The sequence below is a fragment of the Ptiloglossa arizonensis genome, chromosome 11 (assembly GCF_051014685.1).
Source record: "Ptiloglossa arizonensis isolate GNS036 chromosome 11, iyPtiAriz1_principal, whole genome shotgun sequence".
Taxonomy (NCBI): domain Eukaryota; kingdom Metazoa; phylum Arthropoda; class Insecta; order Hymenoptera; family Colletidae; genus Ptiloglossa; species Ptiloglossa arizonensis.
The window spans coordinates 3,295,597-3,308,018 of NC_135058.1; the positions used below are offsets into that span (position 1 = coordinate 3,295,597).

The following is a 12,422-nucleotide window of genomic DNA, read 5'->3' on the forward strand; positions in this document are numbered from 1 at the left end:
TTATATAGACAGTAGTACGTCCATGTATATGTATAGATATATATAGAATATAATATGTATATATATATACGTAGAATATGTACAATAGAGGCAGTATAGTAACGTAGCAATGTAGAGGAGAGAGAGGTTGGCCCCGCCGCGGACCTGCCCCTGCCGCCCTTAAACACCTTGTACACATAATTTGGCATCGCACACTCACGCAACATACGATCGTTCTCAACGCAAGAGCTAGCATGATTCGTCGATCTTTCGATAACCGTTGCACGACAGAACGTTAGATCGGTTAGCGCGCGATTGGTTCTCGTTTCTCGATTCGAGGAGAAGTACCGGCGAGATGTAGACGTAGATTCACGTTCCGAAAGATCGACGCAAGGATCGTGGGATGTTGTACGGGATATGAACAGTGGCGGGTCTCGTGCAGGTGGATAGGAGCCACGCTAAGCGTGAGCCGTCATCGAGAACGCGTCACCAGGTCTCTACGTTCCTGGATGACGTCTGAGGCGTCGTAGTAAAATCCTTCTCGAATGAACGCGTAAGAACTGAACGGGCTGTGCGATCACAGTTTTTCATCGATTCTTCCACGTCGAAAGCTATTTACAGCGGCAAACAGCGCAAACGCCAGACACCGGTTCCGGGGTAAGCGCAACGTGTGAACGTGTGGACGACGCAAACGACGACACGCGTCCTGGGTACGTCCACGGTGTTCGTTTCGTGTACAGCGTTTCGAGATCCTCACGCGCTTCATTCTCGAGTGTGGGCAAACCGTGTACGCACGCATACGATCGTCACACTCGTACGGATTTCGGGCGGGCAGGCGGTCGTCGGGCAAAAGTGAAGGGGGCCTAGAGGAGGATTACCATGAACCACAAGCCGCTGCGTGTGCGATACCTCTGCGGCCAGATTACGGGCCACGCACGAGTAGTTCCCATTGTGATCTGGAGATAAACTTTCAATCATCAGTATGCTATTGTACTGGTCCATATTGGTGACACTGACACGCTCCGAGGGGCCCATCGATCGTCCGTCCTTGAGCCAGGAGATCGAGAGTGGCAGATCGCCACGCGTCACCGAGCAAGTCAACGTGGTTCGTTCGCCGAGATGTAGATCACGATCTGCCGTGAATGGGCTAATTTTGGGAGGAACTGGAATAATAACAACAACGACAACTCGTGAGCACGAGAAGCACAGACGAAGCATAAACACGATGTCCCCGGGTAGCCGTCCGCGTTTCCTGCTATCCTAGAGAAATTATGTCTTTTCCAACGTGGACCGGGGTAGGTAGCTCTTTCGAACGAATCTTACGGAGAGTGTTCCCTTTCCTCTTCGAAGATACGGATCGAGGTATATGCCTTGGATTCGTTTCGCGAATCCGCAACCACACACCTGCAACAATCGTGGAATTTGGAATCGAACGTGAGGCCTTACCGATCACTGCTACGTCGCCGGATCTCCTCGCGCTGTGTCCTTGCTTGTTCCTCGCCGAGCAGGTGTACACGCCCGCGTCGCCCTTCTTCTGCACGCTCGAGATTACCAGCGTACCGTCCGCGAGCACCTTCTGCCGAAGATCGTCCGGTAGCTCGCGATTCGCTCGCTCCCACTTGATCTCCTCGATGGGGTACCCGGCGACCGGACACTTCAAACGAAGAGTTTCACCCGCGACGGCGGTCACCTTCGGGATCAGTCGAATGTACGGAAGACCTGAAACGGGAAGATTACGATCATTCTAACGTCTTTATCCTACGAATCGAAAGAAATGTATTCCAAAGAGAGAGAGAGAGAAAGATCGGTCTAGTTAAGGGATAACGTTTGGTCGATTGATATTCTTTAATCGAGATTCTGGATTCCGAGAGACGAGCATGAGATTTTATCGGACGTTTTGCTATCGTCTAAAAATAAAAAATACATACGTCCAAGTACGAATCTACTAAATTTTATTCAAGATTTTTATTCGCGAAAAAGTTATATAATATTGTGTCGGACAAAATAACAAGTAACGGATAGTTCTGAAACTAAATTCAATGTTACGCGTAACGTTAGAAGAACGTTTTCTCAGGAACTTTTACGTTTGTACCAACGAATGTATTCATTGTGACAATTCAAGCGTAAGAAAGCAAATGACGAGATAAATGTGATTGAAATTTTTAGAAAAGGAAAATCTCAGGCGGTAATTCCATTGTTAAAATCCAACCATTGGTTTTAATTACTAATCGAACGTTTAGTTTACCGTAAACGTTGAGTCGAGCAGCGTGTGTGACTTTTCCAGCTCGATTTTCGGCCGTGCAAGAGTATTCCCCTCCATCCTCCACCATCACGTGGCTGATATTGACGTGCGATATAACGTCGCCGTGGACTGTGACGTATTGACCTATGACGAACCTTTGAACGCAAAACAGAAATTCTTTTACAACGGAACACGCCGCGTAACATTCGCCCTGAACAACAAAAGGAACAATACACGGTGAGATACGTTCGTTACAAATATTTAAATTTTCTATAAATTCTTGAATTAAGGAACGATAACCCGAGTTTGAAGAAATTTGAAATCATCCGGATCCCTTCTTGCATCTAGAATCCACGTGGACTTCTCGATAGGATCAGTACACCGGACCAACGCGACCGGAGAGTCTCTTTTAATATTTCTCGAAAATTTTCTCCACGATCTTTTCTACTTGTACACGATCCAAAATACCCCGGATAGTCGAATACAACGTTGGATTCACGATTGGAGCGTATTTTATCCGCGAACCGATGCGAATGGAAATCAATACGTCGCGAGTTCAATTTTCATTCGATTTAATTTTCAATCGGAATCGATTCAGAGCCGACAATAACTGCAAACCTCGTTAATATCGTAATCGTGCGATTCGAGATAATATTTTTCGTCTTACTTTTAACGATAATATACGACCTGTCGAAAAATGAAGGGATCGCGCGAAGGAGACCTCGGTGAATTATATACGCGAGTATAATCCAAGTGGATTTTCGTTGGAAAGGTTTGAGAAACACTGCTCTGGATCTTCCCAGACTCCAGAATTCCCCAGAGTCCTCGGTAATCTCGAAACCCTCTAGATTCTCCTGGACACTTAAAATCCCACCAAGTATCCGAGACTCTTGGTACGTTGGAGATCTATCGATACCCCTGAGATTCGTCCGTATCCGATTTCACGAATTCGAATTGGATGGATTCGAGTTTCATACCGCGGGATCATTAGTGTTAAGTTTCTCGAACTCGTAAAGGACCGGATCGTATATTGCGACACCAGATCCGTCGGTATTGGTCGTGACGTACATACGACGATACTTACGGTTGTCGTTGCATCGCGTATTAAGTCCAAGACGAGGAACATCGAATCGTACGACTCAAATTTCGTCGATATTGGACCTATCGAATTCTGAATAGACGAGACGGTCTAGAACGAGTTCTGGTTGTCGTTGGTATCGACCCTAATTTTTGCGATATCGTAATGACACCCAGATTGTCCGAATCCGATCTATTGAATTTTAAGTGTACGGTATCAGATCGGTCAATACTCAAGTTCTGGATATCAAACCTATCGGGTATTAGGTATTTCCTTCGCATTGTTAGCGTAGTCTCGTATTCAACTGAAATACGAACATAAAGTCCGTTTAGATCAAATAAAAGACGTTCCAATCCCACGGTATTCGTCACTTCGGTATCTTGTAAATCGAGTTTCTCGAAAACAAAGTTTCTCCGATCGAGCAAACAAAAATTGTATTCAATATTTTCGATTGTATTCAAAGATTTTATATTAATTTCTCTCAATTATACATCCTTTGGTTCAGAGCAACGACTGTTTCAACTTTCGAAGGAATTCTCCAGTTTCACGCGTACGCTGTATCGCGAATGAAATAAAAATTTCACCCGTGTTAATGAAATAACATTTTTCATCCCGGTATTGGAGTAAACTTTTTCTCCGACGGAGTAGGCCAATAGAATCCGCGTTTAACGGTTATTAATTGCCACTGCGGGCTGAATTTCAATCAAAATTATTAATTAACAAAAGTTTGTAAATTAACGGTTATCTCCGGCTTTCGACGAGCAACTAATTTTCGACTTCCGATTGGTTGCAGCTCGCAGTAAGTAGTTTTTAATTGCGGCGCTGCGACGGTTAGCTGGAACGAGGAGTTTCGATAAAAATTACGGCTAATTCCGTGTACGCGTATAAAATGGGAAACATCTTTCGGAACGATCCGAGAGAATCGGTCGGGTTTCGTTCCCGGTGTCGCGAATGGCCGACAGTCGAGGACCATTTTCCGTCGTTGGGGAAGGAAACGGTTGAGAGCGATAAAACGGCACCCGGCGAAGAATCACGGGACGTCTTTTATGTCGATCAGTCGTTAAACCGTACGAGAATCTCGCGTCGTCGTATACCCGCGTCCATCCCATCCCGTGCCTTTTCCATTCTCGACGAACGCCCTATTCCAGGCCATCGCAATAAATATTCCAGTCTCTTGTCTGGATATTGCACTTGAAATTGAAATTGCCCAGCTGCAGATGCGACCGCGACCATCGCCGACGGGAGATTGCATTTTAATTACGAGGTATCGAGCACGCGTTACTACGATCCTTTGTGAATTATAACCGTGTAGATTCACGCGACGATCGGGACGGGAAAGGGACGAGCTCGAGGTTCGCTCGCCGGCCTCGATTATAAAGATGTTTGCCCTGGAACTTTCATTACGAGGAGCAGGTTTTACGGCGACAATTTGCGTCGAATTTATTTCTTATCGATACCTACCGTTGCGTCGCGAGTTTGGATACAGTTAGAAAATATGTAAACGTATTACGCAATGTTTCGTGAAACACGAACCAAACGCGAGACAAACCGACGTCCAGCGAACACTCGAAACACTGGATGGATCGGTTCAGATTCTGGAATTTCTCTAACTTGCTTCTTACTCCTGATGATTTCTACCCTCCGAATGACTTTCCCTTATTACGTATACAATTAAAAAGTTTAGGCTTTGTACCGATATTCGACACCTTGTTTATTCCTCTTTTCTCTTTTATTACACTCTTTTGGTCACGATCCTTAGCACTAGAACTATCAAAAGGGTCAATTTCACTCGTTTGAAACTACTTTTTCAAATTACTCAATTATCAACGGTGTCTTTGCTCGCAATATTCATAGACAATTACTAAAATAGACAACCAATAGTATTTGTAAATTAATCTGCCCCTTTTCCATCCATCTTCGAATATACGTTTGCGATCTGATGCAAATAATAATACGTTCAACGTTGGTAGTTTTAACGTTAAAATTATGTTCCGTTAAAGCTACATTTCCCTAAATTTATTTTATTCTAAAATTACGATACTACACAATTTACACGAGATCGGAGATACGTTGTATTATCTTACGGTGTGCTACAACGTCGAACGAAGCGTCTTTTTATTTCTCGTTCGCCTCGATACGGCGATATTCGGTTACGCATAATTAAACGAAGCCTACCTTCCGTTCGTTGGCAAGGGAAAACCGTCCAAAGCCCAGGAGACCTGCGGTGTAGGATTTCCCGCTGCGGAACACTTCAATGATACGGCAGGTCCAGGTTGCAGCGTTTGCTCGATGAAGGAATATAACAGCATCGGTGGTGCGTCTGAAACAAAGAATACGGTAAAATGTATAATGGGTGATCGATTAGCGGAACACCGTTTCAACGTATCGCCAAATATTTTGGACGAGTGTCGAAGGATCTCGAGGAATCTTGCACGATTTCCCTTATCATTTTTCAGGTAGAGACATTTTGGACAATATTGATGGCGTTAACGACCGGGTGCCACACCATTTTGCGTTAATAATACGTTATTACTTTTAATAGGTTAATACATTTTTGTACAACGATACATACTTTTGGTAGTGCATTTACGAAGACGTAATGCGAAAATATGTCGCACAAGCGGTATGTTTACAAATATAACATTTCGGATTTAATTTCGATCATTATCGGATATTATAGGTACGAAAAGTTTTCGAATAGAAACTTTTTTTTTCAATAGACCATTTTTAGAAGTTTCGAGAGAAATTGTACAGCCAGTTAGAAGAGCTTGTACTCGAGCACCAAAGTTTTGAGAAGCCTTTTTAGTACGTGCGTTAGCCTGTAGCGTGTAAAGAAGTGTTTTGTAAGGAGAAAAAAGTATCAGTCGTACCGGGTCGGACGTTCTAGTAAACCTTCGCGAGACCAACGACTAGAATAGAAGTTACTCCAGACTATACTTACGTTGTGCTTACTCGTAGTACCATGTTCCCCTTAAACCGAGACTGTTCTTTCTCTCTGCAGTATACGATTCTATCGAAAAAAATTCCACGTACAAGGAAGTCGCGTCTGAAGCGTCAAATCTTTCTACAAATCCTTCTACATAGGCGTAACAACTTTCTTGAAGTTCTCCAACTTCTACACGGATGTAACATCATCCTCGAAATCGTTCAGTTTTTGTACAGGTGTAACACATTGCGCGAAATCTTTCATCTTCTACATAGGCGTAATATCTTCCTCGAAATATTTCATTCTCTGCATAGGCGTAACGTCTTTCTTAAATCTTTCACTTTCTACATAGGCGTAACGTCTTCAAGAAATTTTTCACCTTTTACATAAGCGTAACGTCTTCCTCAAAATCTTTGACTTTCTACATAGGCGTAACCTCTTCCTCAAATGTTTCACCTTCTGCATGAGCGTAACGTCTTTCTCAAAATCTTTCACATTCTACATAGGCGTATCGTTTTCTTCAAATCTTTCACTTTTTACATAGGCGTAACGTCTTTCTTAAATCTTTCACTTTCTACATAGGCGTAACGTCTTCCTCAAATCTTTCACCTTCTACATAGACGTAACGTCTTCCTCAAATCTTTCATTTTCTACATAGGCGTAACATCTTCAAGAAATCTTTCACCTTCTACATAGGCGTAACGTTTTCCTCAAATCTTTCACCCTGCACATAGGCGTAACGTCTTCGAGAAATGTTTCACCATTCGCGCAACATTCTGACGCACCGCCGACGGTTTCAACATTGGCGCGGATCGATAAAAACGTGGCAACCTTAGACTTCTATCCGATCTATATTTTTCATCGGCTCGCTCTTCCTCCCGATGCTTCCGCGCGATTCCAAAGACTCGTTCGGAAACATCGCGAGCCTGTGTAACTACCGGGTAGGATCATCGAAAGGAATGCAACGGGCGAGACAAATCTTTTTTATCGTCGGTGTTTCCGCGCTCGGCTGAAGTTTCGATCGGCCGAGGCTCTCGTTCCGTTCGGATCGCGGATGAAAAGCGGTGGAAAAAAAAAAGGAGGAAAGAGAAAGAGAGAAGATCGGGATAAAAGTCAGCGAAGTCGGTGATCAATCCCGGCTATTCGCCTCGTACAATGACCGCGACGCAATCGAATCCATCTCGTTAAGAACGATACGCTCCGACGTCGCGGACGGGATATCAACGAAAGTAGAATCTCCGCTGGTTGGAAAGAAGAAAGAACAAGAGGCAAGAGCGTGAAAGACCACGGGAGATTCTTGATTCTGAAAGCCGCCACGCCTGCCGCGCATCGCGATAGAAAACGAAAGACAATGGACTCGCTGCGACGGAAGCGCGGTGAATATTTTTTTCTCTCGATGTTTCTATCTCGACGACACGACGAAGGGAACGAGGATGGCCGTGGGATGAGGAGGAGGTGGGGTGGGGGTGGTCGAGGGGTGGCGTTGACGAAAGAAAGAGGGGAAAGTACCGTCGGATGGCAAAGGTACGAAAGTCCAAGATCGAAGTCGGGTTTCTCGGGTGACGCGGTGGGACGAGACCGGGGATAGGAGTAGGAGGAGGAGTAGGGGGACGAGGAGAAGTGACTTTTTCATAATTAAAAGTGTCGATTTCGTCGTCATTAAAAATGCTCGGGCGTCGCGTTACAAAGGACAGTTCCGTCGTTTATAAGTCGAGAGAGGTAGAGATAGCTCGAGCGCTTTCGTCTAGGTGAGTATACACAGGTAGGGTACGTAGACGGTGCTCGCGGATCCGTACGGAAATTGATGAACCTCGTCTCGATGCCTCCGAGCGATCACCGATACGCGCGTAATCTCGTTCGCGGACTATGCTGAACGGAATCCGGGGAATGGCATTTATTCTGTCTGTCCGGGAGGGAAAAAATTGCGCGACGAAGAAAACGGTGGTCTCGGCCGCGTGGAACCGTGCGCGGAAAGAAAGTTCCGAAGATTCCGAAGATTTGTACAGGATGCAACAATTGTCCGAGAATTTGCACAAGTTGGTTTTCAACGAAGATCGTTCGATCGTTGAAAAGGTTCGAGAAAGACGGTTCGAGAGTCGCGTAGCGGAACGAGAGAAAGAACTACTTGGACGCACGATGAACAGGGACAGCCGGATCGGATATCGGGGTGGTAGCCGAGTCGTTGGAGGATAATTGAGAGTCGGAGCGAGGAAGGTAGGTAAGTACGTCGGTGGAGAGGACTTGTTAAATTAAATAACGATTAAAAAAAGATGTTGGGACACCGCGATCAACGGAGTCGAGATCGCACGCGAGGACCCTCGAAGCGTAATACGACACTTGATACTCGGTCCCTCGAACTTCGTGGGATCGTGTACTGCGAACCGATGAAAAGATTGCACAAGTGCCGATCGAATGTAGCGCAGTAGTTCAACATTTGGGGATACATTATAGGAAGACGTTACACGCGTAGTTTTCTAATCGGAGTTGTATTTGATCATGGATTGCCTCGCGCGTCTTCTTTTCATCGGTTCTCCGATTGGCCTAGCGATCGTTCCACGACTGCGATAGGGGATAGGTGGCGACGACCGAGCAATGTTCGATCGTTGATCGTTTTTTATGCATTATATTCATCGGCCCGTGGTACCGCGCGTTCCTGGAGCGGAAGAAATGCGAGTACGATTGGATTAACCATACTTGCACGCACACGTGGTCTTAATCGCGGTGTACTATTGGCCAAGACGGTTTCAATCGTTGCCAAGAGAAGGAAAGAAACGAACCAAACGGTGCGACAGTGGGAGGGAGGGCTACGAAAGAGTGAAAGGTAAGGCTGGAGTCGGCGAGATATCCTTTTCTTTTGGCTCTGTGCCGTCCCGCTGGACGTCTTTCCAGCAGCGCACAGTAGAGAGAAACACAGCGCGCGCACGCGCATTTATCAAATCGGCCGAGCGGTCGTTCGACGACTGTAACGCGGACGCGCATATAGTAGACGACGACCGACCAATACTCGACTACGAACCGCTGTGCCCCCTTTTCATCGAGCCACGGTGCACGAATAATTATCAACAAACCGCGTCGCTGGAAAATGTCCAAGTTTTCGTTTTCCGTATATCCTGAAATTTCGGCCGGTAAAAATACCAAAAAACACGCCGTATCCGTCCCCGGTGTATATATTCTCGAAAACACGAATATCCCCGTTCGCGGAGAAAATACGAGGCGAGTGCGGCCGCATCAACGGCCAGAGAGAAATTTCATAATGCAGCGTGCCCCATAATTTCCACGGGAAGGTAATATTCGGCTCCTCGCGCTTTTAATATACGTAAATTCGTGGACGGACTTTTTTCCTCCAGCTTCACGGAGGTAGGGGCGGGGTGGGACGGGCGCGCGATACCGAGGAAATTGAAAACGCGGCACGCGGAATCCGGTTTCAAGAATATCGATCGAGGATCGGTGGACGGAGATCCGTTTCCACGGATTCGGCACGGAAGCTAGCTCTCGTCGGTCATCGGGAACTTTTTTTCAACCGTTAGCCCCTCTATTCGCGGCATTAGGGGTAGCTTGTTCCTCCACCCCACCCCTCTCCCCTCCCCGCCGTTGGCTCTCTTGGCTCTTTGCTGGTCGCGAAATTGCAACGAGCCGGTCGGTCGTTCCTCCCCCTCTCTTCGGTCTCTCTTTCCAGGGAACCGTACGTCCTTACCGCGCGCGGCACGGCTTGCTCGAATTCCCTTTGACGTAAATTCCGTGCATTACCGACGCTGACGAGCGAGAGACGCTAACTTCATTGTTGTTTCAAAGGCCCTCTCCTCTGGCTGGCTTCGCCCACCGCGTCCCTCGCCAACGGGACGTTCCTCTTTCATGCAGCGCTCCTCATCCATAGGTGGGCGGTCCAGATATAGGGCAAACGGGCGAGAGAGACGCCACGTAGCGGTTACCAAAGAGAGCGGGTACAGGGGGAAAGTAACGGTGCGGAGAACCTGGAAGGGAGGGGACGGGGTAACCGGGTGCGATGGTGGGGGGACGAGAGGAGCTAAAGCGCCGTAAAAGAAGCCTTCTCCGGTTCAAAGCGGAGCCCCGCACTCGACGTAACGGGCCGCGTGGTCGACTTGCTCTTTCCACGATAATCGAGTTCCCGGTAGTGCGATCGGTAACGCTGACTATCGTACGCGATGCCCTCTCTCGGTCCGTTGCGTCACTTTCGAAGCGTTAGCCGCGCGCCCTTCGGGCCGTACTCGGTGAAAGTATTTCGAGGTCCGATCGAGGTTAGGTTTCCATCGATCGATGAAATCGAAGGGCTTCGAAAGGAGGGTTCTTGCGTCCCGGGTGGAAAAAAAAAAATAATTGATCGCTTCCTCGAACTCTACAATTCGAGTAGATTGTTTCAACTTCAAGTTGAAACTCAGACGCGGAGTAAATAATAGACCAAGTAAAAAGTTCTAAGCGTTTTTTTCTCGTTATTTCGACGATGAACTTGACGAAGAATTTTCGGATTTAGATCAAATATGCGCCGTTTTGTTCGATAACTTTTGTCCATTTTCAAGGCAATTGATACAATTGGACAATAATTTGAGACAGAATCATTATAAGCGATGAGCAACCTTTCGATCGATGAAATTGGAGGGCTTTTACACTAGATTTACCGACCAGTCAAAATGGCTGGTTTCGACTGCTCAAACGAAGAAATTTATTTTAAATTCCATAACATATTTTCGAAAGACGTTGTAACTTTTTCTATTCCATAGATACAATCAATTTCACAAGTTCCTCTTTTTCCTCGATCATCGACTTTCTCGAGACACGTACGAGGAGCACCTTGATATACCTAAATCTATCGATAATTTTAGTGTTGGAAAAAAATTGATCGCTTCCTCGAACTTTACGATTCGAGTAGATTGTTCCGACCTTAGGCGCGGAGTAAATATTATTTTCCGTTTTTAAAAGTTTCACGATAATTTAAAAAGGAATTATTATTCGCGATGAGCAACCTTTCTTCCACAATGTGGCAAAATTGATATTTTATCGTTCTACACGGGCAGCGATGAACGCAATGTTAAATACTTAAATGTTTCGAATAAAAAGATTTAATCGTCGATGAAAATTCGTCTCAATTCTTTTCCTTCTTTCCTATTCCGCCTCTGCAATAATTCGTTCAGATTTCGAAGGAACTTGTATCGACGAGTAATTAAAGAGCAGCGCAACGATTCTCTGTACACAGAAATGCCAAGTCGCTTTGCACGGTTGAAAATTTTCTACCGATAGAAAGAATATTTTTCAAAGGCAGTCGCTCGAATAACTCGTTTATTTTTAAAAATGGAAAACTACGTTCGAGGCGGAAGTTCGATTTCACGGGGGATACAATTTAGCGTCGTTTGTTCAATTCGGCTCGAAGAATCAAGGACATTTCGAGATCGTTAATTCTTTTTATTTCGAACCTTATTTTTCCAACGTTAAAATCGCAGTTATTCGAGCGACCTGTCTATCTAAAAAATATGTAGGAGGTCACGAGTCGGAGCACGACCGTGTAACTCGAAGACTGGCTGTACCTTCGTAGCCCTATTTCCACGAGAGTTCGGCGAAACGTAACCCAGAAAATATCGGTACGGTACCATTACTTTGCAGGTCGATGTCCCTGCGTAAAATCGTAGTTCATCGATGCTGCGTCGAAACGTTGGTCGATTGCGCTTCTTGTCGCGTCGAAGAGCACTCGCATTGTAATCGCGAGGAGCGAACTCGCGCGAGAGAACGACGAAGTCGTGGGTAGCGGAAAATGAATCTTCGCGAATGACCTAATTCGCTTTGTGCCTCGGTAAAGGTGGATAGCACCCGGGAAAAGTGAATTTATACGTGCGCATGGACCTATTTGAAACCCTCCCCTCATCTGCAATTCCGATCGAAACTGCACGGCAACTTTCCATGTAATTTTCCTTTGTGCAGTCGTAGTCGAAATGAAGCTGAGTACGTAGAATTCAGTAATTGAGATCGAACGAATTGGATCGAACGGGACCGCGCGTTTGTGCATTCGCGCACTTCCGTGTTTCGCGAGCCAAGAAATACCGAATTACCCTTTTCAACATTTTATTCGCTGATTGCCTCCTGTGGGACGTTATGCAATTTATTTGAAATATATTTTCTAAACAACGTTTCCCCCTCGCTGTATCGTTCCGCAGACGGTCGATAAACATAGTTATTTTCCATCCCTCTCG

At 45.8% G+C, this 12,422-nt stretch overlaps 1 protein-coding gene across 1 annotated transcript in view; it reads right to left on the bottom strand.

The window, feature by feature from the left end:
- The window catches only part of Dscam2 (Down syndrome cell adhesion molecule 2), a 188,004-nt gene that overhangs the window by 14,280 nt on the left and 161,302 nt on the right, over window positions 1-12,422 (bottom strand). The window contains exons 8-11 of the mRNA XM_076323202.1: window positions 5,475-5,619; window positions 2,225-2,376; window positions 1,426-1,698; window positions 858-1,142 (exon numbers count right to left, since the gene is read on the bottom strand). Of these exons, the coding sequence (XP_076179317.1) occupies window positions 858-1,142; window positions 1,426-1,698; window positions 2,225-2,376; window positions 5,475-5,619 (855 nt within the window). The remainder of the gene's footprint in view (window positions 1-857; window positions 1,143-1,425; window positions 1,699-2,224; window positions 2,377-5,474; window positions 5,620-12,422) is intronic.